At 54.8% G+C, this 24,459-nt stretch overlaps 1 protein-coding gene across 5 annotated transcripts in view; it reads right to left on the bottom strand.

The window, feature by feature from the left end:
- Window positions 1-232: 232 nt before the first annotated feature.
- RAP1GAP (RAP1 GTPase activating protein) overlaps window positions 233-24,459 on the bottom strand; it is a 27,003-nt gene continuing 2,776 nt past the window's right edge. Inside the window, exons 3-26 of one of the 5 annotated variants that reach the window (XM_058161307.1) lie at window positions 21,353-21,449; window positions 19,450-19,485; window positions 18,689-18,736; window positions 18,208-18,246; window positions 17,803-17,979; window positions 15,558-15,661; window positions 15,376-15,454; window positions 15,028-15,081; window positions 14,812-14,895; window positions 14,210-14,310; window positions 13,945-14,074; window positions 13,680-13,835; window positions 13,471-13,542; window positions 12,613-12,699; window positions 12,314-12,454; window positions 11,831-11,962; window positions 10,761-10,838; window positions 7,827-7,936; window positions 7,428-7,541; window positions 7,215-7,335; window positions 3,457-3,559; window positions 2,726-2,829; window positions 2,549-2,593; window positions 233-1,641 (exon numbers count right to left, since the gene is read on the bottom strand). In XM_058161307.1, coding sequence (XP_058017290.1) covers window positions 2,585-2,593; window positions 2,726-2,829; window positions 3,457-3,559; window positions 7,215-7,335; window positions 7,428-7,541; window positions 7,827-7,936; window positions 10,761-10,838; window positions 11,831-11,962; window positions 12,314-12,454; window positions 12,613-12,699; window positions 13,471-13,542; window positions 13,680-13,835; window positions 13,945-14,074; window positions 14,210-14,310; window positions 14,812-14,895; window positions 15,028-15,081; window positions 15,376-15,454; window positions 15,558-15,661; window positions 17,803-17,979; window positions 18,208-18,246; window positions 18,689-18,736; window positions 19,450-19,485; window positions 21,353-21,449 — 2,176 coding nt within the window. In that variant the 3' untranslated portion in view covers window positions 233-1,641; window positions 2,549-2,584. Of the gene's footprint in view, window positions 1,642-2,548; window positions 2,594-2,725; window positions 2,830-3,456; window positions 3,560-4,035; window positions 4,157-4,248; window positions 4,363-4,640; window positions 4,751-7,214; window positions 7,336-7,427; window positions 7,542-7,826; window positions 7,937-10,760; window positions 10,839-11,830; window positions 11,963-12,313; window positions 12,455-12,612; window positions 12,700-13,470; window positions 13,543-13,679; window positions 13,836-13,944; window positions 14,075-14,209; window positions 14,311-14,811; window positions 14,896-15,027; window positions 15,082-15,375; window positions 15,455-15,557; window positions 15,662-17,802; window positions 17,980-18,207; window positions 18,247-18,688; window positions 18,737-19,449; window positions 19,486-19,867; window positions 20,038-21,352; window positions 21,450-24,459 lie in introns of those variants that run through there. The other 4 variants (XM_058161311.1, XM_058161309.1, XM_058161308.1 and 1 more) reach the window with 4 other exon arrangements.

Raw genomic sequence — 24,459 nt, 5'->3', positions numbered from 1 at the left:
AATCCCATCCCTGCTTCCAAGCCTTTAAAATGCTATTGGGTTCCTTCCTTCCCACCCATCCTCATCTTCTCCTTCTACAGATGAATGTTAGAATTAGGACCAGAGCAAGAAGGCTCCATCCTCTGATTAAAAGTCTAACAGGTCAGGCCATCTTCCTCCTGCTCGCAGCCTCCCAAATCAGAAAGTCTTCCTTCCAATGGGACGGGAGGGAAACGGAAAAGCTACGTGGAGGTTCCTCGTTTTATTTTCCAGCCTGTATATCTTAAAAAGCATTTTACAAATAGATTCTCCTTACAATAGCAATAAATAGATATATATATTTATATATATTATACACAGGTCACTGGAAACACGAATACAGTCTTGGAATTTAAATTAAACGGAATGTTTAAACTTTGTAAGTTCATGGATTTTGTGCATCTTTCTTTCTTTTTTTAAAAAATAAAATAAAATAAAAAAATAAAATAAAATTAAGTAACCGAAACAACCCAAAAGGGAAGAAAGAAAGGATGGCTTTAGGCAACAGACATAAGAGAGAGAGAAAGAGAGACCTGGACATTGTGGAATTAATCTTTTTGCATCATTGGAAGGATGCTTAAAATTAAACCTGGATGCCTGGGAATTGGGGGGGGGGGGCTTTCCCTGATCCAAACCCCTGTGGAGCCAGTAGGGTGCATTGCCCACAAGGGTGTTGTGCCCCCACCCCTAAATCCTGCACAGCATGGGGGTGGCCCAACCATGGCACAGAGGGGAGGTGCCTACAGCTTAGAGCCCAACCAGAGCGTCAAATGGGAGGGTCTCTTGGCTCCTTTGGCCAGGCGGTGGGGTGAAGGGGGGCTGGTGGCCCAGCTGCCTTGGACCAGCCTGAAAGTCACCAGATTCAGCCACGCCCCTCCTCCACACCCTGGCTGACCTATGGCGAGATTGTCAAGGTTTCTTTGGGATGAATATTGAGGAAGGGAGAGATTGGGAACGTCTGGGCAGGAAGCACTCTGCCCCACAACTGCCAAAATTCCCCAGGATAAGAGGAAATCATGGGGGGCAAACTAGGCAGGGAACGTGACAAGTACCGAGCGCAGGAAGGAATGTCCCAGCTGGGCAGAGGAGAGACGCAGAAGGAAGATCGGTGGCAAGGCCAGTTGGAAAAACAGAGACAGAGGGAGTGATCCAGGCATAATCCAGATGATGCTCCATAAACACCTCCATCCATGGGTCTCCTCCGCATGCTGAAACCCACCATCCAGCGGTCCAGAAAACTCCCATTTCCCTGCTTGCAGCTCCTTGCCCGGATGTCCTTTCTCAAGGTGGACCCTGGAAATGGTTTATCTCTGTGATTGTCCACCGTTTGGCTCCACAGCTGGAGGGGTTTGGGTTAGGGATGGAAATTGGGGAGGGGGCATCTTTGAGCACAGCTCATGGAAGGGGGTGGAGAAATCGAGGCCCAGGGCAATGCCGTTCCTGGGGTGCCTTGCACCGCGATGGAAGGAAGCCGCCGGACATGGCCGGAGAAGAAAAGAAGCAGCTGCTTAAAATGAAGGGTTGGAGAAGCAGGGTTTGCTGGTCGGAGCGTCGTCTTGTGCCGAGACGAAGATGGGGGCTTCTCCTCCTCCTCCTCCTCAGCTTGTGCTTCTTTGCCGTGAGCTGTCGGGGAGGGCAAAGGAAATGTCACCCCTCCCCCAGACCCAGGATGGAGGCGGGGGGAAGCTGAAAGGTAGAGGGCACCATGGAACAGACGGGAACCACCAGAGACAGGGAGGAACGGGTGTGTGTGTATGAGATGGGGCAGGACCAGGGGTGGGATTGAAAAATTTTAGCAACCAGTGCACTGCCCCGTTGCTGGGTGGGCGTGGCCTACTTGGCCACCTGCACCATGGTGGAGAGGGGCGTTTTGCCTCACTGGGCTCCGGAGGCTTTACTCGAACCTCCAGGAGGGCAAAAACGGCCTCCCCCAGGCACCGGAGGCCTTCCAGAGGCCAGAAACGGGCCCGTTTCGGATACTTCTGGTAGGTTCACTTTTCCTCCTCCCAGAGCCTCCATGCAGGCCCTGCACTTATCCGGCATCCAAAACGGGCCGCGTGGAGACTCCTGGGAAGAGAGGGGTGGGGAGGGTCAGCCAGTCCTTGCACCATGGCAAGGGGATTGTTTTTGCTCTCCCCATGCTCTGGAGGTTTATTTTGAGCCTCCGGGAGGGCAAAAATGGCCTCCACCAGGCTCCAGAGACCAGAAATGGGCCTGTTTCTGGACTAATGGAACTACTGGGAAGTCTGGTTTGGCCTCCCAGAGCCTCCATGCAGGCCCTGCACTTATCCGGCATCCAAAACGGGCCGCGTGGAGACTCCTGGGAAGAGAGGGGTGGATTGGGCAGGGTCAGTGAGTCCTTGCAACTACCAGTTCAATGAACCAGATTAAAATTAACATCCGGTTCGCCTGAACCAGTCCAAACCGGCTGAATCCCACCCCTGGGCAGGACCCCCTAAATGGGTCTTTTGAGGGTTGGCCAGAGGCTCGGGGATGGGGGGGGGCAGGGAAGATACCCCCAGTATCTGACCTGCTCAAGAGGCACATCCATGAGATGGGAGGGAGGTTAGCAGCTCTGGGGGGAAAAACAAAAAGAGGATTAAAATTGGTTCCCATCGTGATGCTGCCTGAACTGATTCCCCACCCGACAGGACCCCCCCCAAGAAAAGGACCCTCCCTCCTCCAGCCCTTGTGGACCCCCCCTCACCAGGTGTGGGGGCTGCTGGTCCGAGTGTTCGAGCTGGATCTGGATCTCTGGGCAAGGGTTTTCCGTGGGCTTCCTGGGGTCTGGCTGGGGGGAGCGCGAGGGGCCTGGAGGGAGGGAAGCAACAAGGCAACAAGGATTAAAACCAGCCATCCCACCCTTGGGAGCAGAGGTGCCCCACGTTGGGCACCCGATGGGGGAGGGTCCATCCCATTGGTGCATGGAGGCAGGGGGGAAGGCCAACTCCTCCAGAGCAGCCTTGTTACCCTTGCATACCCTTCATTTTGTTCTGGGAAGTCGGGGTGGGGGGTAGGGGGTAAGGGGGAGGGAAATTGGGGGGTTGAGGTTAGAGATGGAGTGATGGTTAATGTACAGGGATTATTGAAGATGTATAAATATAATTAATGTAGGGTCGGGTCTGCCCAGTTACCATTTTAGAACAGTGGGGAGGGAGAAAAGAGAGAGGAGGTAGGAAAGAGGAGAAGAGGAAGGAAGAGGGGTAGAAGAGGGAGAAGGAAGGTGTAGGGTGGAGGGAGGAGAGGATGTAGATAAGAGAAGGGGAGGAAGGTCTGGAAAGTAGAAGAAGGTAGAAGAGGGAAGATAGTTAAAAGGAGGGGGTGGTGACTGGGCAAGCCCGACTAATTGTATATAACTGTACATTGGATGAGCTGTTTGATATGATTCTAAAAATAAAACTTTTTTATGAAAAAAAAAAAGGAGGGTCAGGGAGGTACCTGGGGAGCTCCCCCCACTGGGGGTGCTGGCACTGTCATCCAGCCACGTGCTGTACATGAAGGAATCGCGCTTGTGGGAATGCATCGATGGGAAGTGGCTCTCCTGGGACAGAGAAAGGGGGGGGGGCTTAGCAGACACCCATGCAAAACTGACGAGAATCCCATGTTTCTCTGCCGAGTTCCCAGTCCACAACGTTTAGGGCAGGGCCAGCCTTGGGTCGGGAAGCCCTTCCAGTGGGTTGCAACTGAGACCAGACAGGGGGGAGTCGAAAAGACGGGCTGGGATCCTTGAGCCGTTTCCAGCAACAGAGCCCCCCTTTATTGGCCGCAAAGATGGCCTCCCTGCCCCACCGCTTAAGATACTCCGGGAAGCTTTCCTTCAGCTGAATAACAAGCCACGATTTCCAGGGGCAAACTGTGGCTTATTACTGCTTTTACTTGTCTACTTTCAAAGACGCCAGAAGCCAACAGGAGAATATCTAAAAGCCTCCATCTGAATCCCCGCCTGGCTTCTGTGTGTCCCCCCCCCCACCAGTGCCTCTCCCTTCAGCCAAACACCGTCCCCCGGGACCACCTCACCCCGCTTGTGTCATCCCGGCAGCCTTCGGTGTCCTCCACCATGCTGCCAAAGCTGCTGGCACTGGAGGAGGAGCGGGACGATTCGTGTGCAGCTTCTGGCTTTGGCATCACCGGATCCGCCCTGCAAGGGGAAGGAGGAGAGAAACAGGGTTTTAAGGGGTTACTGGGAGTTAGAAACCGACTCATCCAGGAGGTTCTTTTCCCACTGCCCACCTGTTTTTGGTGGTGGGCATCTCTGGTGAGCTCTGATTGGAGGACGTCTCGGATTTTGGCTCCTGGCTGGCGTGGCTGCTGTCAGGAGTCTTCACAGTGCCCGTCGGGCTCTCCCTGTGGGACACACAGCCGGGATTTCCAGATCAAGGCAGGGGCAGAGGAAGGCTGGGGTGGGAGCAGGGCCCCCCCCCAGCCTCAGAAAGGAGCAACATCCGTTGGGTCATGCTTGGCGCGAAGGAAACAGGTTTGTTTGGGCCTCTGTGACTTTGAGGAATCTCTCGGTTGTGGTTTAGTGCGTGCAGCGTGATGCACAATCGCGGCCTCTGAGGATGGCTCAAGAAAGCCAGGATGGGGGAGTTGGGGGTGGTCAACCCACCTGCAACCCCCCCCACCTTTTCTCCTGCACTTCCTGGATGTTCTCGATGCCGATGGCGCTGCTTCGGCGGGAACCAAATGGCCCCGATTTCTTCCGTGTCGGGCTCTTTCCGGGCACGATCAGGGACTGCAAGAGACGGAGGAGAAAGTGGGGAGGGGAGGTGTCATTAAGCAAAAAGATCGGAGAAGAGGGGAAGCACTCCAGAAAGTTGGGTAGAGGGGGGGGTCTCTGCGTTGGGAAACCCTGCTCCAGAGCTGACCGGCAGTCAAGCAAGCCAAGGGAGGGGGTAGTGAGAAAGACCACCCGCCATCTCAACAATAGGAAGCTGTACTAACCACCATCGTCTTAACTGTGTTTATTCCAAGTGTTCCAACTAGACACACACATACCCCTCGGGAACTGTACCTGCTTGTGGTCCCTGAATAGCTATGGAGGTAGCCCCACGCTGTTCAGGGCCAGGCCCCACAGAAGCAATCCAAGTCTTTTTAAAGGTAAAGGTTCCCCTCGCACACATGTGCTAGTCGTTCCTGACTCTAGGGGGCGGTGCTCATCTCCGTTTCAAAGCCGAAGAGCCAGCGCTGTCCGAAGACATCTCCGTGGCCATATGGCCGGCATGACTCAACGCCAAAGGCGCACGGAACGCTGTTCCCTTCCCACCAAAGGTGGTCCCTATTTTTCTACTTGCGTTTTGTTTTTATGTGCTTTCGAACTGCTAGGTTGGCAGAAGCTTAGACAAGTCACGGGAGCTCACCCCGTTATACGCGGCACTCGGGGATTCGAACCGCTGACCTGCCGACCTTTCGATCGACAAGCGCTGCGTCTTAGCCACTGAGCCACCGCATCCTAAAAAGTGCTTACGATGTCCCAGAAGTTACAGAGTCTGCAAAGCAGACGGCAGAACTGGTGTAAAACATACCTCCTCCATCCACCCACCTCAAATAATCCCTCTGTATCATGCCAAGGTTTTAATGTTTTTCTGGAGAGGATGACCCAAGGGTGGGCCAGAGGTAGGAGGAGAAGCAGGGGGGGAGTAGGGGGGGCAGTTTAGAAAAATGGAGGCATGAGCCACGGAAGACCCCCCCACAATGGGGATGAGTGTCTTTTCCTCCTAAGCCTCCATCTTTCTTTTCTACGAACTTTTTTTTTTATAAACAACAACAACAACAACACCCTGTAGAACAACAAGAAAACTCCGAGGTCCCCAAAAGGGGTCGGGAGGACAAACCAAACTAGGGAGAGGGCAGGAGAAAAAGGACGCCATTCTGAGATGGTGGGGAGGGGGTGAAGGAGAGAGAGAAAGCTCGGCCCTCCCCAGCCAGCAGGCTCTTCCATTTACTACAAAAGTGGAAGGAAAGAAAGAAAGAAGCATGCTGTTGAACTCTGAACCTTGCGCGTTACTCGGTGGGGCGTCCTGTGGCTCCCAGAAGAGTTCGCCCCACAATCTATATAATATATAAGATGTAATCTGTTGTTACATCCTCAACACCCCCCCCAATAACTTTAACTTTAAACTGTCTACTGTGGACCTTACCCTATTCCTAAGAGGTCCATAAAAGGGATGTGCATAAGCGCATCCGCATGCCTACCGTCCCTGTCTTACTGCCCCCATGTTTCCCATGATCTATATTTACTTCCTTTGTTTATGTTTATGTTTATACTTAGGAATAAACAGGGATATGTCGTACATGTTTGACAGAATAAATACATAAATAAATAAAATTAAAATACGATTAAATTAAGCAAAAATAAATAAAAATAAAATGAAATAGATTAAATTAAAATAAATAATAAAATAATACAATCAATTAAAGTAAAAGCGATTAAAATAAAATAAAATATTAATACAATAAAATATTAATAAAATAATAAAATAAATTAAAACAGATTAAAATAAAATAAAATCAATTAAAATAAAATAAGATATTAATACAATACAATAATAAAATAAATTAAAATCGATTGAAATAAAATAAAATCGATTAAAATAAAGTAAAATATTAATACAATAAAACAATAATAAAATAAATTAAAATAAAATAAAAAAACCTTATGAGGCTGGCCATGGCAGAGGGATAAATGGGAGTCCTTGAAACCATTTGAAAGGATGGGAGACCCAGCTTGGCTTGCTGGGCTGGGGCTGTTGTGTGCACCTCAAGGGCTCAGAAATAATACCCCCCTTTAAGACCCCAACCCTCTCCCCAGTTCATGCATGCATCTGAGGTCTGCCTTACAAGGAGTCAGTAGCAAAGGCCTGTTGAACGGAGCCTCTTGCAGGCTGGTTTCTTTGGGATCCTAGCTTAACCGGAGGTGTGCTGAGGGCTGGGATCCTTGAGCCGTTTCCAGCAACAGAGCCCCCCTTTATTGGCCGCAAAGATGGCCTCCCTGCCCCACTGCTTAAGATACTCCGGGAAGCTTTCCTTCAGCTGAATAACAAGCCACGATTTTACTTGTCTACTTTCAAAGACACCAGAAGCCAACAGGAGAATATCTAAAAGCCTCCATCTGAATCCCCGCCTGGCTTCTGTGTGTCCCCTCCCCCCCACCAGCGCCTCTCCCTTCAGCCAAACACCATCCCCCGGGACCACCTCACCCCGCTTGTGTCATCCCGGCAGCCTTCGGCATCCTCCACCATGCTGCCAAAGCTGCTGGCACTGGAGGAGGAGCGGGACGATTCGTGCGCAGCTTCTGGCTTTGGCATCACCGGATCCGCCCTGCAAGGGGAAGGAGGAGAGAAACAGGGTTTTAAGGGGTTACTGGGAGTTAGAAACCGACTCATCCAGGAGGTTCTTTTCCCACTGCCCACCTGTTTTTGGTGGTGGGCATCTCTGGTGAGCTCTGATTGGAGGACGTCTCGGATTTTGGCTCCTGGCTGGCGTGGCTGCTGTCAGGCGTCTTCACAGTGCCCGTCGGGCTCTCCCTGTGGGACACACAGCCGGGGTTTCCAGATCAAGGCCGGGGCAGAGGAAGGCTGGGATGGGAGCAGGGCCTTCCCCCCCCCAGCCTCAGAAAGGAGCAACATCCGTTGGGTCATGCTTGGCGCGAAGGAAACAGGTTTGTTTGGGCCTCCGTGACTTTGAGGAATCTCTCGGTTGTGGTTTAGTGCGCGCAGCGTGATGCACAATCGCGGCCTCTGAGGATGGCTCAAGAAAGCCAGGATGGGGGAGTTGGGGGTGGTCAACCCACCTGCAGCCCCCCCCCACACCTTTTCTCCTGCACTTCCTGGATGTTCTCGATGCCGATGGCGCTGCTTCGGCGGGAACCAAATGGCCCCGATTTCTTCCGCGTCGGGCTCTTTCCGGGCACGATCAGGGACTGCAAGAGATGGAGGAGAAAGTGGGGAGGGGAGGTGTCATTAAGCAAAAAGATCGGAGAAGAGGGGAAGCACTCCAGAAAGTTGGGGAGAGGGGGGGGTGTCTCTGCATTGGGAAACCCTGCTCCAGAGCTGACCGGCAGTCAAGCAAGCCAAGGGCGGGGGTAGTGAGAAAGACCACCCGCCATCTCAACAATAAGAAGTTGTACTAACCACCATCGTCTTAACTGTGTTTATTCCAAGTGTTCCAACTAGACACACACATACCCCTCGGGAACTGCACCTGCTTGTGGTCCCTGAATAGCTATGGAGGTAGCCCCACGCTGTTCAGGGCCAGGCCCCACAGAAGCAATCCAAGTCTTTTTAAAGGTAAAGGTTCCCCTCGCACACATGTGCTAGTCATTCCTGACTCTAGGGGGCAGTGCTCCTCTCCGTTTCAAAGCCGAAGAGCCAGCGCTGTCCGAAGACATCTCCGTGGCCATATGGCCGGCATGACTCAACGCCAAAGGCGCACGGAACGCTGTTCCCTTCCCACCAAAGGTGGTCCCTATTTTTCTACTTGCGTTTTGTTTTTATGTGCTTTCGAACTGCTAGGTTGGCAGAAGCTTAGACAAGTCACGGGAGCTCACCCCGTTATATGCGGCACTCGGGGATTCGAACCGCTGACCTGCCGACCTTTCGATCGACAAGCGCTGCGTCTTAGCCACTGAGCCACCGCATCCTAAAAAGTGCTTACGATGTCCCAGAAGTTACAGAGTCTGCAAAGCAGATGGCAGAACTGGCGTAAAACATACCTCCTCCATCCACCCACCTCAAATAATCCCTCTGTATCATGCCAAGGTTTTAATGTTTTTCTGGAGAGGATGACCCAAGGGTGGGCCAGAGGTAGAAGGAGAAGCGGGGGGGGGGAGTAGGGGGGGCAGTTTAGAAAAATGGAGGCATGAGCCACGGAAGACCCCCCCACAATGGGGATGAGTGTCTTTTCCTCCTAAGCCTCCATCTTTCTTTTCTGCGAGCTTTTTTTTTATAAAAAACAACAACACCCTGTAGAACGACAAGAAAACTCCGAGGTCCCCAAAAGGGGTCGGGAGGACAAACCAAACTAGGGAGAGGGCAGGAGAAAAAGGACGCCATTCTGAGATGGTGGGGAGGGGGTTAAGGAGAGAGAGAAAGCTCGGCCCTCCCCAGCCAGCAGGCTCTTCCATTTACTACAAAAGTGGAAGGAAAGAAAGAAAGAAGCATGCTGTTGAACTCTGAACCTTGCGCGTTACTCGGTGGGGCGTCCTGTGGCTCCCAGAAGAGTTCGCCCCACAATCTATATAATATATAAGATGTAATCTGTTGTTACATCCTCAACACCCCCCCAATAACTTTAACCTTAAACTGTCTACTGTGGACCTTACCCTATTCCTAAGAGGTCCATAAAAGGGATGTGCATAAGCGCATCCGCATGCCTACCGTCCCTGTCTTACTGCCCCCATGTTTCCCATGATCTATATTTACTTCCTTTGTTTATGTTTATGTTTATACTTAGGAATAAACAGGGATATGTCGTACACGTTTGACAAAATAAATACATAAATAAATAAAAATAAAATAAGATTAAATTAAGCAAAAATAAATAAAAATAAAATGAAATAGATTAAATTAAAATAAATAATAAAATAATACAATCAATTAAAGTAAAAGCGATTAAAATAAAATAAAATATTAATACAATAAAAGAATAATAAAAGAATAATAAAATAAATTAAAACAGATTAAAATAAAATAAAATCGATTAAAATAAAATAAGATATTAATACAATAAAATAATAAAATAAATTAAAATCGATTAAAATAAAATAAAATCGATTAAAATAAAATAAAATATTAATACAATAAAACAATAATAAAATAAAATGAAATAAAATGAAAAAACCTTATGAGGCTGGCCATGGCAGAGGGATAAATGGGTGTCCTTGAAACCATTTGAAAGGATGGGAGACCCAGCTTGGCTTGCTGGGCTGGGGCTGTTGGGGGTGTGTGCACCTCAAGGGCTCAGAAATAATACCCCCCCCTTTAAGACCCCCAACCCTCTCCCCCAGTTCATGCATGCATCTGAGGTCTGCCTTACAAGGAGTCAGTAGCAAAGGCCTGTTGAACGGAGCCTCTTGCAGGCTGGTTTCTTTGGGATCCTAGCTTAACCGGAGGTGTGCTGAGGGCTGGGGAGGGAGGAACGCTTCCTGCCAGGCAGAGGAGGAGGGTCCAAGACCCCTGGAGGACCGGGAGGGGTGGGGGGGAAAGAAAGGCTAAAAGTACAAACAAGCCCAGAGGGTCCGTTTCCTTTCAAATGCAAACGGTTGTAATCATCTAGCAAAGCAAGCTGGCGGAAGGAGAGGCTTTCCCAGCAATTTCCCAGGCTTAGGAAAGGTGCCCCCCACCTCCACCCCAGGAGGCAAGAGGGGTGTGGGGCATGCAATGGGGCGAGAAAGGGGATGGGGGGGAAGGGAAAGAAGAGAGAGAGAAAGAAGAAAGAGAGAGAAAGAAGAAAGTGAGAGAGAAGAGAGAAAGAAGAGAGAGAAAGAGAGAGAAGAAAGAAAGAGAGAGAGAGAGAAGAGAGAAAGAGAAGAGAGAAAGAGAGAGAGAGAAGAAAGAGGGAGAGAAGAAAGAAGAAAAAGAGAGAGAGAGGAGAAGAAAGAGGGAGAGAGAAGAAAGAGAAAGAGAGAAAGAGAAAGAGAGAAAGGAGAGAGAGAGAGAGAAAGAAAGAAAGAAAGAAAGAAAGAAAGAAAGAAAGAAAGAAAGAAAGAAACATAGAGAGGAAGAATGAGGAACAAGTCCAGCCACCTCTTCAATGGTTCCTATGCCTATCGCGCTGCCTCGACGTCCGTACCTACTTGACGTTTTTCCGGGCACAAGCAATGACTGGCAAGCGGACAGAGCATGAAAAAGGGGAGGGGTGAAGAGGACGGGGGTGGGGGGGGAGGAGAGAAGGGGGGAGGACAAAGGAGGAGGAAGGGAGAGAGAGAGAGAGAAAGAAAAAGAAGTCATGCGAACAAAATGGCGCTCAGTCATTATATCCACCAAGGGCCCAGCCTCCCCTGAAGGGCCAAGGCAGCCAGCGGGCATGGAGGGGGCATGAGAGACGGCAGAAGAAGCTGCTGAGGCTGGGCCTGGGATGGGATGGCGGTTGGAGTTGGGGGGGGGGGGGAACTGGGAGATGTTTGTCTGGGATTGGGCAGCGGAAGCGATGGCCAAGATGAGGGTCTGAATTTCGGGGGGACTGTGCCACGCTCGCTGCCCCCCTCTTGTTGCAGTAACCCAGACATACTCTGGCATCCATTGGGTGCCCTCCCACCCCAGAAACCCTCCAGCCTGGGAAAGGAGGCAGGGGAGGGTGGGAGATGGCCCCCTTTAGAAGCCACTGTGAGGGAGAGAACCTGGGCATGCTCAATGCCCCCCAGCCATGAGAAAGGAAACCTGGCCTCCAAAAGGGCAGGGCCCACAAGACCACTCTACAGCCCACAAAAAGACAAACCCCCCCCTCCCATCCAAGCCCTGCCCAACCAAGGGTCCCGCCCGCCCCTCTAGGCAGCCAACTCTCTGCCCTTCGGGCAAGGCTCCTATGCTAGGGCAAGGCTGCCACCCAGTGGCCACTCTGGGACACTGCAGGCCAAGGAGGTACCACGGGCAGGGAAGAACAGGAGAGAGACGGGTCTCTTGCTCCTGAACCCCCATCATCCCCTGCCCACCCTGCCAATAATCCAACGCCATCCCCATTGGGGTGAGGGCGCCCGAGCAAAAGACTAAGGTCACCTCAGAAGGCGTTGAAGGATTGGGGGGGCTGTGAAGAGGAGTGGGAGAAAGAGGGCCCTGAGGGGGTCCCTGGGCGGGGAGCAGAGGTGGGGGGCACTCACTAGGCCCGTGGCTTTGGCGATGTCAGGGCTGTGGTGCCCAAAGCTGCCGCTGTGGCTGGTGGTGACGGTGTTCTGTCTCTTGCTGCTGAGACCCATGGCGTCCATCGACTGGCTGCGGCTGCGAATCACCCGCTGGAAGGGAAGGCCGGCCCACCCTGAGTCCTCCTTTGCCCCTCCCTGGGCTCCCCCCCCTGCCCTTCGAAGTGGTGGACCAGTCTGGCTCCAAGGAGCAGAGATGCCAGGACACCCGCTGCCTGCCCAGGATGTGTGTGCGTGTGTGTGTGTGTGTGTGTGTGTGTGTGTGTGTGTGCGCGTGTCCCACAAACAGAGGGGCTGCAGCCCCAGACCTGCGAAGAGGGCAAAGGGAGCGAGGCCGGGGGAGGGGTGAAAGACTGGAGAGGGGTTGCCGAAGTGGGGGGAGATCAAGGCCTGAACCCACAAAGATGACCGCTCAGCATCTCCGGCCACGCTGGCCACCCTCACCTTGAATGATTCAAAGAAGCTGCTGCTGCCTCCCCCGCCGTTCTCCATCTTGTCATCCTCGGCCCCCAGACCCATCATGGACTGGCTGTTGAGGTGCAGCTCCTCATAGAGGGTCTCCAGCAGGGCCGCCCGCGTACGCTCCTGTCACGACAAGGGGACACCCCCCCTCCCGCTTGAACCGGCTGCAGAAGCTGCGGGAGGGTCAGCAAGCTGGGGAGGCGGGGGGGGGCACAGAGGAAATACTGGGGCACACTCCACCCCTCCGCTCTCCCCCCTCCCCCAACTTCCCGGAAACTCACTTCCAGTTTGGCAAACTTCTCCGCTTTGTAGCAGGCGTATTCGGCGTTGATCAGCTTGGTCAAAAGGAACGCCTGGAAGTCCGGCCCCTATAGGAAGAACGGGGGGGGGCAGGAGGGGGAGTGTTTGCAAGGGTTGGTTTGGCTGGGTGAACCCCCCACCCCACCCCGGCTAAGTTTTAGCTCAGGATTCTGCCTGTTGCATGAGACCAGCAGCAGGACACAGGGCCTGACTATCCTGTGGCGGCCCCAAAACCCAGCCAAGGGTGGGATTCAAAATTTTTAGCTAGGGGGTTCTCTGCCCGGTTGCTGGGTGGGTGTGGCCATGGTGGGCGTGGCCTAGTTGGCCTCCTGCACCACGGTGGTGAGGGTTTGGGTGGGGGTTTGCCCTCTCTGGGTTCTGGAGGTTTTCCTCAAGCCTCCAGGAGGGCAAAAATGGCCTTCCCAGTCTCCGGAGGCACTCTGGAGGCCTGTTTCCAGCCTTCCCAAATGCCTGCTTTTCACCTTCCCTGAGCCTCCACGCGCGCCCCGCACTTATCTCCATCCAAAATGGGCCACGTGGGGACTCCTGGGAGGGGGAGGGAGGGGTAGATGGAGCAAGACAGGAGTGGGATTTGGGGGTTCTTGGAACTGCACAGATTCTTAGCTAGAGGTTCTCCCGAACCCCTGCGAACCCCCAGCAGCCCCACCCCTGGATCCAGCTGAGCATTGCCTGTCCACTCAGACTCTCTCGCCCCTCGGGGAAGCAGAATTTCCCTTGCTAGGGGAGGAGGGAGGAATCCCGCACGGTGCTGCAGCCTCCCCACCTTGGATGCCTTCAAGAGGGCAAGGCAAGGCCCGGAGGGATGGAGGCGCACTCACCTTCTGGAAAACGGCTGGGTTGGGCAGCGGGGGACCAAAGAAGGGGACGTCATCCCGGGCAGTGACCGAAACCTGCAAAGAACAGAAAGAGCCTCTGACGTTGGCACTAGGGGGCTTGCTCCCTCACGGACGGACCCAGGACCCCATTGAGTAACTCCCCACTCCCTCCACCCCCACGGCCCTGCATCCTGCAATCTGCCCGGGTCAACCTTGTAGAGAGTCTTGTCCGAACAGGCATTCTCGGCCTGCACCACCACGTAGGCGTGCAAAAAGTTGGAAGCGATCATATCCGGCACAAAGGGGGTGTTCTCGTCTTGGAAGACGATGGCCACGATGTCGTTGCCGATGTGGCGCTTCCGCTGGAGCTGGGGGAGGGGGCGGAGGGAGAAGAGAGAGTCAGCCTCACTGGCGATCTGGGGGCGTGGAGGCGAGGAAGGGGATTCTCCCCCCCTCCCCCGACCTCCCCCCCCCTACCTGCTGCGCATCCCCTTCGGTGTAGGGCAGCTTAGTGGAGATGTGGAACATGATCTCCTTGTTTCGGAAGTTGCAGTAGACGGACTCGGTCCCCGTCTGGCCGTGGGTCACGTCCAGGCCGCCCCGGAACCTGTGCAGGCCCCAGAGAAAGAGGCCTTAGGCTATAAGGCCAGCTGCCCCAGGGGATTTGCTGCGGTGGGGCAGCTAAACACACACACACACACACACACACACGCATGCAGATAGCCCCCTCCGCTGCACTCACCCCTTGAAGTCCTGCAGCTGCACCTTCTCGCCTAAGAAATCCAGGAACTCCAGAAAGGCCGGGCTCTCCTCCGTCGTGCTAAACAGCTCCTCTTCCGATGTCTGCAGGGAAAGAGGAGGGGGGTGCCCGGGCAACCGAGGGGGGGGGGCACAGGAGGAGGTCTGGCTCAGGCTCAAAGGCGCTGCCGGCTCTCCCAAGGTGGCATGTGGCACGCAAGGCGCTTCGACTAGCCCAGGCCAGCTGCAGCGGGGACGTGGGGTGGGGGGGAAGGAAAGGGCAGGCACTCTCCCCAGCTGGGGCTGCAGATGGCACTGTCTCCCTGGCACGAGCAGCTGAAGCCTTTTGGGCGAAGCGAGGAGAGGGGAGGGAGGAGGATGCTGGCATCTCTTGGCAAGCTTTTCCCTCCAATGGCCCAGCTGGAAGGACAGAGGGAGCCGCGCTTCGAGAAAAACCACAGGAAGGATCTCTGCACTGCGCCTGGACCCCCATCTCTATTCCCTCCTCCACCCTGGCCAAAGGCTCCTCGCCCTCCCCCCTTCCCCCACAACCAAGGCCTCTCGCAGCCTCACCTGCTCCCTCTGGGCACGAGGTGCAGAACTCACCTGGCCAAGTTTTTGGTAAATCACCCCAAATTTGAAGTTATTGCTGATGACGTGCTCGTCGAAGGTGACGATCAGGCGGGAGGCCTAGGGGCAAAGCAGTGGGGAGTGTTGTTAGACAATCAGGTGGGAGGGAGGGGGGGCTTGGGTGGTGGGAAAGGGGCTTTTCTATCAGGACACCCCCCCCTCTCACCCCTCCCGTTCAATTCACGCTCTTACCTTGGGATACAGGACAGGGTAGAAACGGTCCACGTTCACATCTTCACAGACCAGCTGTGGGGGGCCAAGGAGGGTAAAGGCCGTGTGAATACACAACTGACCCCCTCCCCCCACTTCTACACGGGGGGGGGAGATCCTCTCGATCCCTCCCCAACACATTTTTGTGATTGGCAGGACTCCTTCTGCCCTGGTACCCTCCCTGCGGCAATCGGACACTGGCTCCAGCGAACGTACTTGGGTTGTTGCCAGGAGGAAGCGCCAAACCTGTGGCCGAGCCGGTTCTCTTGTGGGAAAAAAGAAAGGGGTGACCCCACCAGACTCCCATGACTCCCCCCTTCCCCAACTTGCCTTGGCCATCTGGACCACGTTGGGGAACTCGGTCAGGCAGGAAATGGGGATGACGTCATGATAGGACCGGCTTTTGGTGCTGCAGGGGGAGGAAGAGGAGAGTGAGGGCCGAGCTGCCGGGTGTGGGGGAAGGGAGAGAAAGGGGGACCATCCCCACCCCGAGAGGTACCCCCTCTTCTTACCGGAGGAGCAGGCGCAGATGCTCCTGGTCCCCGATCACGTCGTACTTGAGTGAGAAAACCAGGTGTCCCAGGGCTGCGTCCACCGAGTAGTAGTTGAAATGTTCCTGACCGGACACAAGCCAGAAGCGGGAGATTACTAAGCTCGACTGCTCCTGACCTTGGAGGCTCCGCGACAGGACGGTCGCAGAAAGCAACGCATCTGACAAATGCCGGGTTTTACAGCTGCTTTGAACGAGGTATTCTCCCAAGAAACCTCCCGGCCCTCAGTTCCACCAGACCGGGCCGTACCCATCTCTGCTGGGAAGAGCGAAGGGACCCCAACCACTTCTCCCCAACAATTCTCCCCTTCCTGCTTTCATCCCTCTGCAAGGCCTTCCTTTCTGAGGAAGGGGCTTGAGTTGGGGGGTCCCTCTGCCCCTCCTCCCCCCAGGTGCTGCTTTTCTTCGAAGGCCAGGGAAGGAGGAGAGAAGGGGGTCACCCAACCCCGCCCCACCCAGAAGGCCAAACAGCTGGGGCAAAGTGCAAACCCTCCCTGATAATCGTGGGCGCCCCACCCAAAAGGCACACAGGTGGCAGAGCTGGGAGAGCAGCAGGCGATTCCTCCGGACGGGGGAGCCGTGCAAGGCCTTGGATGATTTTCCACTGGAGATCCCTTCCCCCCAAAACTTCAGCACCCCACCTTTTCATGCCCTACTCAGAAATTTCATACCCTACTCAGCAACCCAACAAGAAAAACACAGACTTCAGAGGATAATTAGAACTGCAGAAAAAATAATTGCTACCAACCTTCCTTCCATGGAGGACCCGTATACTGCACGAATCAAGAAGAGGGCCGTGAAAATATTTACAGATCCCTCACATCCTGGACATAAACTATGTCAACTCCTACCCTCAAAACGACACTATAGAGCCCTGCACACCAGAACAACTAGACACAAGAACAGTTTTTTCCCGAAGGCCATCACTCTGCTAAACAATTAATTCCCTCAACACTGTCAAACTATTTACTGAATCTGCACTGCTATTACTCTTCTCATAGTTCCCATCACCAATCTCTTTCCACTTATGACTGTATGACTGTAACTTGTTGCTGGCAATCCTTATGATTTATATTGATATACTGACCATCAATTGTGTTGTAAATGTTGTACCTTGATGAATGTATCTTTTCTTTTATGTACACTGAGAGCATATGCACCAAGACAAATTCCTTGTGTGTCCAATCACACTTGGCCAATAAAAATTCTATTCTATTCTATTCTATTCTATTCTATTCTATTCTATTCTATTCTATTCTATTCTATTCTATTCTAAATGCCTCCCCCCCCCTCTGTCCTGCGCCCTCGGCTGAAGCCCCTCAGAACAGCATCTGGGGCGAACACAGAGCAGGGCCCCAATACGGGGAAGAGGAAGGCAGCCCTGCAATTGGGGGTGGGGTGGGGTATCCCCGTGGAGCCCTCCGCCCAAAAGGAAGGACAGGAACAGCTCATCCTCCAGGTTGGCTCTGACTTGTTGTGCGTTCTTTGCATTCCTCCCCGAAAGTCGGCAGGCCCAGGCAGAGCGAGAGCGGGAGGCCCAAGGCCGCCGTGAGCAAGAGCAGCCCCCCGAAGGCCTCTCTGCACCTCGACTTCGGAAGGCAGCCCTCCCCGTCAAAGAGTGGGAAAGCTGGAGATGCACCAAAACATCCCTTCCAGACAGGAGGAGAGGAGGAGGAGGCGGCGGCCAGAGGCTACTTGGAAGGAGGCCGAGCATGCTCTCGGGGAGGGGGCTGCCCCCCCCAATTCAAGGACGATTTAAGGCGTTTGCCCAGCCCAGGTCGCAGGGCATCACACCAACCTCTTGGTTGGGGTCCCAGCGGGGTTAGGAGCAGAGGTGGGTTTCTGCAGGTTCTGACCGGTTCTGGAGAACCAGTAGTGGAAATTTTGAGTACTTCGGAGAACCGGTAGTAAAAATGCTGACTGGCTCCTCCCCCATCTATCCTCTGCCTCCTGAGTCCCAGCTGATCGGGAGGAAATGGGGATTTTGCAGCAACCTTCCCTGGATTGGGGAGGGAATGGAGATTTTACAGTATCCTTCCCCTGGAGTGGAGAGGGAATGGAGATTTTACAATATCCTTCCCATGCCACGCCCACCAAGCCACACCCACAGAACCTGTAGTAAAAAAAATTAAACCCACCACTGGTTATGAGGGGGTGTCGTTCCCCTTCCCAAGCCCCCTCCCTCCCTCCCTTCCCTGTGGACTGACCTTGCCTAGGAAGTGTTTCCGGTAGACCCTGGCCAGGTGGTTGCATTCCAGTTTGACTTTACAGCCGGGCGACTGGAGCTCGGGCAGCTCCGCCAGGTCGTGGTTGGTGCCCTCGATCCAGTAGCCCCCAAACTGAGGGAGCAAGATGAGAGGAAAGGGAGCCTCTCGGCCCAGAACCTGCAAAAGGGGAAAACACTTGGTTGGAGGAGGAGGAGGATTTGTCCCCCTGTTCCCCACCCAGTTGAGAGACAGGAGGGTCCGCCCAACAGCCCACTACTAAAAAAACAAAAGGGGGGGGAAAACAAGGGCGGACAACAATTCTTCCCACCACTCTGACCATGCTCCTGACCATGCTCCTGACCATGGAGTCTCCATTCCGCTGATAGGACTTAAACTCTTCCTTACCTCATGGACGCTGGGATACGGGATATAATCCTCTTCCGTCTACAAAACACAAACGTGTGTGTGTGTGTGTGTGTGTGAACGCACAAGCAGGCACATACACCCATGCGCTCAACCTGCCCCCCTCTTCCCACAATCAGTCAAAGTCGGGAAGAACTGTGGGGTTGCCGCCCCCACCGCCCCCCCACGGACCGGACAGGATACTAGGGGTGGGTGGGAATGAGTGAGGGGGGAAAAGATGCCACCAGGGGCAGGGAAGGGAGGGCAAAGCCCACGGCCCCATAATGGGCAAGGAAGAGGCCGAGATGACACCCATCCACCCTGTCTAGTTTCATTGGGCGTAAAAGGGGGGGAGACAGAAATCGGCTTTCAGGCTGGCTAGATTCGGCCAAGGTAGCTTTGCAATAGCGGCTGGAAGGAGCTCAACCTGTGGGGTGCCTGCCTGGGGTGGTGGTGGGAGGGCAGGGAGGGACAGAGCACCTACCTTGAGGGGAGGGGGGAAGGCACAGCGCTGCTCGTCCATCCGGTTTCCCTGAGGGGAGGGGGAGAGACCAGTCCCAGAGTCAACAGCCACGCCTGGGCCGCCCGCCAGCCGCTCCTGGGCTGGGGCAGAGGGCCGGGATGGCGGAGATCCTGCTTGGCACAGGTTGGCCTGGCCCAGTGCTTGGGCACGGCGGGGTGGGGGAGGAAGAGGGGGAAGAGCTGGGGTCCAGCTGTTGCTCCTGAGCAAAGGCATAGCCCGGGGCCCCGGCAGGCCCCAGATGTGGCCACAAAGCACCCCCCACATGGGCCCTGACTGAGTTGGCATCTTGCCTGGCTCTCTTTTAAAAGCACCCCACCCCCCACTCCTCCCCATCCTGAGCTGAGCTTTTTTTATGGAAACCACAATCCCACATGCCAGAAGAGCCTTGGGGAGGGGGGAAGAAAGGCGGCTGTGGATTATGAGCTCAAGGGGAAGGCACGGGCATCTCTGAGCATGCAAAGAGCACATTTGTCGGCTCCTCACCCCGACGCTCAGGGGGAGCCCCCTTCCGTTGCCTGCCCATCCCACCCAAGTCCCCCCAAAGCAAAGGACTGTGTCCACTCTCAGAACAGATCGATACACCCCTTATTCTCCTCTCTCTCTCTCTCTCTCTCTCTCTCTGATGGACACCCCTCCCACTGGCCCTCAACAGTCCCCCCTCCCTGCTGACCCAGCTCCACCAGACCCTCCCCGCCCCAGTGACAGGCTCAGGCTTGACTTACCTGCATCTTTTCGATCATCGCAAACAATTCGGTGTTCTGCAGAGAGAGAGAGAGAGAGAAGGGACAGGCTGCGGGTGGGTGGGTGGGAGGGAAGGGGGCCGGCGGGCACCCAGACCACCCTGAACTGGAAGCCCCCCCCACACACACACACACCCCGGTTTGCCAGCAAAAGTCTCCTTCTTCTTCTCCACCCCCAGAAAGAGGCACAAAGGCAGAGCGCCTGAAAGGGGGAAAAACACGGGAGGGCGAGACCCCCCCCTCCCACCCACAGCCCAGGAGTCTCCATGACAGGCAAATGGTCCCCTTTTCTGCCTGCCCCTGTTCTCCCTTCTGCTCCCCACCGGCTCTCCTTCAGTGGGAGACCAAAGGGGCTCCGAGCCCCCCACTATCCCACCCCCTGCAAGCAGCAGCTACTCACACTCCAGCCCTGGTCCTCGCCAACCCCCCTCCACTGTGGGGGCTTTGGAAGGGGATGCGCCATTGGCTCTCCTCTCCCTGACACAAGGTGGGTCAGATCACATCCTTCTCCCCACGCGCGCTGCAGGGGAGGGGGGGGAGGAAGGGAGGGAGGGAGGGAGGAGGGAGGGAAGAGCAGCACCTCCTGGCAGGTCGGAGTGGAGGGAAAGGAAGGGAAGGGAGGGGCGAGAGGCGTCCGGGGCCGGCCCCGCACATACGCCTGGCATCTGCCCGTACAGCCATTGGGCGCCAACCAGGTGGCCGGGCCAGGAGGAGGCAGGCCTTCCTGGGGGTGGGGTGGGGGCGGGAGGAGGAGGCAGAGGGTCACCATGGCAACTGGCCGCCCCTGAAGGGGATGAATGGTAGGAGGGGGCTACCAGTGAGATGGGGGCTCAGCCAGGACCAGAAGATGAAGATGGATTTTTCCCCAAGGATGGAAGGGATGTCCACGGGGGGGGGGGAGCAGACCCTCCCCCCCTCAAGGAGAAACCAGCAAAGGCAATGGGGGGGGGGACTGCAGCCACCGAGGGGCCACAGGAGAACAGCCGCCCCCCCCCAGCTCCCACCTGTAATGCTGGCATTTGGCTGCTGAATTAAAAAAGCAATGAAACTTTCATAATTGGCCCTACCTCCCATCGCTTCTCTTGTGGCCGGCAGTATTCAGCCCGTATCCTGCCAGCCTAGCTAAGCCGTCTCCGGTGGAAGGGCACTTGATCTGCTGGGTTCCCGTTGGCAGGTGGGCATGTTGCCTTGGCAACTGGCTCCCCCTCCCTCCCTCCCTCCCTCCTGCAGTGGGTATCTCCAAGATCCGTTGCCCCCCCGAAACCCGCCCCCTGCTAAAACCTTCCCCACTTGTAAGCACAGCGGCTTCCCAACTGCCCCGTGGATTTCCGCAGCCTTCCGCCCCCGGGGGCCCTGGAATGCCAGTCCCAGACCCTGCAGGTGGGATGGGATGAGGAGGGAAGCAAGGAAGGCTCTCCCCCCCCCCCAACCCCACCAAAGCCTTTTATATGCTAGAAAGGCTTGGCCGGCCGGCCCCTTTCATGAGGCAGACTGTTCCACTGGCTCTTAGCCATTAGGAAAGGCCTCCGGGCGACCTTCCTCCCTGTTCTGGTCCTCCTGACCTCTGGGCCAATACCCACCACCAACCACCACCACCCCCGCCCCAGCCTCAGAGGAAGATGATCCTAGAAGGCCTACTCTGCAGGGCTGGTAGACAGGCTGGCCCTCAGCTCAGCTGCAAGAGGCCCGGCTGGCCAATGCGCCTGTCTCCCCCCCTCCGCCCCCGCGAACCCTGCCTCCGCCTGGGATGGGGATCATGGAGTTGACTTTCCACAGCCCCCACCCACTCAAGCTCTGTGAAATGTAGGCAGGAAGCCACACCTGCCATCCCCCCGCCCGTGCCAACCTCCCCCCCCCCCCCAAATTCAGCCATGGAAACTCTTACCTTGGGATGGGGAAATAGGGGGTGCGAAGGGGGAGAGATCCTTCTGGGCAGCTCTAAGGGTCCGCTGGAGGAGGAGTGGGGCAGCCCATCATTTTTCCTGGGGGGGGGGAAGCGGGTGGAGGAAAGAAAGAAAGAAAGAAAAAAACAAGTTGGTAGAAAAAAAGACCCACGTAAGAAAAGCTCTTTAACCCAGACCTTTTATTTGGGGGGGGCTGAGGGGGGGAGTCTTATCTGGGCCTGTTGATGTCACAAGAGCTTCCCAGCAGGGAAAGTGGTTGGGGGTGGAGCCAGCAAGCACCCCTCCCAACTGAGCCAGGACACCCCAGGGGTCCATGCACAGTTAGCTGCCTGGGGGTGTGTGTGTCTTTCTTTGGGCAGAGGGTCCCCCTTCATGGGCAGGGTCCCCCCCCCCCGTGAAACTGCCTCCCCTCCCCTTCTTGCCTCTGGCAGCCATGCCTTCAAAGGGGTGGGCTTCCCAAACTCCCAGTGGCTGGCTGAGACCCCTTCCCAGCCAGGCTCTCCTCCCCATCCATTCCCCACCCCCGTAACCCTGGCAACGGGATGCAGATGCTATCGGCAACCCTGGTCCTCTCCCACCCTACAGGCAAGGTGGACCAGCTGGGGGCAACTGGGAAAGACACTCGGTGTATGCTCAGAGGCTCCACGCTCAGGTGGGGATGGGGGCCGTGGCTGAGGCGGCCAGAGCATGCACCCCAGCGTGTCTGACAGAGTTTCTATAGCAACGGGATACCGTTCATTGATTGGCAGTTACTATCACGTCATGCGGGTGGCAAATTGTGTGTCGAACCCAAGGCGCCTGCGCAGAGAGGAAAGGGGGGGGGTAGGTGGGCATGTGGTTGTCAAGGCAGCGGATGCCTCCCGCCCTGGAGCCACCTGGCGCTTCTAATGCCGGGTCTAAGCATCAACCCCGAGCAGAGGAATGCCCACCGGACTTCTGTGGGCATCGCTCCTGGCCCCGCAGAAGGCCCTGAATGGGGACCCTTGGCAGGATAAGCAACCCCCCCCCATGAAGATAGAGGACCTGAGTGCTATGCAGCCTTACTCCCCTCTCCCCAATTCCCACCCCCCCAAAAAACAGGGCAAGGTTTAGGAAAAACTCTCCCAGCTCATCATATCACCCTGTCTATTTAAATATCACCCTGTCTATTTAACTTAATTCCACTCGCATCCTGGACGTAAACTGTTTCAACTCCTACCCTCAAAACGACACTATAGAGCACTGCACACCAGAACAACTAGACACAAGAACAGTTTTTCCCCGAAGGCCATCACTCTGCTAAACAAATAATTCCCTCAACACTGTCAGACTATTTACTGAATCTGCACTACTATCAATCGTTTCATAGCTCCCATCGCCAATCTCTTTCCACTTATGACTGTATGACTGTAACCTTGTTGCTGGCAATCCTTATGATTTATATTGATATACTGACCATCATTCGTGTTGTAAATGTTGTACCTTGATGAAGGTATCTTTTCTTTTATGTACACTGAGAGCCTATGCACCAAGATAAATTCCTTGTGTGTCCAATCACACTTGGCCAATAAAAATTCTATTCTAGTCTATTCTATTCTTATATGCAGAGCACATCATGAGAAAGGTGGGGCTAGATGAATCAAAAATTGGAGTTGCCGGGAGAAATATCAACAACCTCAGATATGCAGATGATACCGCTCGAATGGCAGAAAGCGAAGAAGAACTAAAGAGCCTCTTGATGCGGGTGAAGGAGGAGAGTGCAAAAGTTGGCTTGAAACTCAACATTAAGAAAGCTAAGATCATGGCATCCAGCCCTTTCACTTCCTGGCAGATAGAGGGAGAAGAAACGGAGGTAGTGACAGATTTTATTTTTCCGGGCTCCAAGATCACCGCAGCCAAGAAATTAAAAGACGCTTGCTCCTGGGGAGGAAAGCTATGGCAAATCTAGACAGCATACTAAAAAGCAGAGACATCACCCTGCCAACAAAAGTGCGTACAGTCAAGGCTCTGGTTTTCCCAGTTGCAATGGATGGCTGTGAAGGTTGGACCATAAGAAAGGCTGAGCGCCAAAGAATTGAGGCCTTTGAACTCTGGTGCTGGAGAAGACTCCTGCGAGTCCCTTGGACTGCAAGATGATCAAACAAATCAATCCGAGAGGAGATCAACCCTGACTGCTCTTTAGAAGGCCAGATCCTGAAGAGGAAACTCAAATAATTTGGCCACCTAATGAGAAGGAAGGACTCAATGGAGAAGAGCCTAATGCTGGGAATGATGGAGGGCAAAAGAAGAAGAAGGGGATGGCAGAGAAGGAGGTGGCTGGACGGAGTCACTGAAGCAGTAGGCATGAGTTTAAATGGACTCCAGAGGATGGTAGAGGACAGGAAGGCCTGGAGGAACGTGGTCCATGGGGTCGCGATGGGTCAGACACAACTTCACAACTAACAACTCCCAGCCCAATTCTCCGCTTGCTAAAAGCAGTCGGTGCTTTCCCACAGGTGGCCACCAGAGGGCGCTCCCTCTTCCCCCAAAAAGAAAGAAAGTGGGCGGAGTCTGATTGTAACCGCTGAGATGCTGCTTGGATTTGGGTCCTCCTCCTTTAAAAAGGGGGGGGGGCTTTCGAAGCCCTCAAACCCTCCCCCCCCAAATCTAGGGTGCCTGAGAGAATGAAAGGGGTGCAATACCACCTTAGCACCAACGGGCAGCGCTGTTTGTATAGGCCCTAAGCCAGCGTTTAGCTCCTTTTGAGAGGGGTGGGCTTCGACTCCCAGAATCCCCCAGCGTGTGGCTGGTTATACGGGGAGGGGGTGGGTGGGGGGCAGCCTTCCAGGCCCCTCTGGAAAACCATGCAACAGATACTTCCTCCACCCGTGGCTGGCAAGGGCATCCTAGCAGCACTTCAGGCGGGCGCCGTGCCAACGAGGACCGTCCATGAGAGGCTTCGATTGTTCCCTCAGGACTCGGGGTGGGGGTGGAGGAAGGGGATCCCCAGGCAGCTCCAACTCTGGGCCAACTCTGGCAGGAGGAACTCCGAAAAGCATCAAAAAAATAAAAAATAAAATTTAAAAATGTTTGGGGAGCACAGAGACATAGCGGGCACCCTCCCTTCATT

Source organism: Ahaetulla prasina, chromosome 18 (genome assembly GCF_028640845.1).
Source record: "Ahaetulla prasina isolate Xishuangbanna chromosome 18, ASM2864084v1, whole genome shotgun sequence".
NCBI classification, from domain to species: Eukaryota; Metazoa; Chordata; class Lepidosauria; order Squamata; family Colubridae; genus Ahaetulla; species Ahaetulla prasina.
This window is presented reverse-complemented; position numbering and strand designations above follow the sequence as displayed.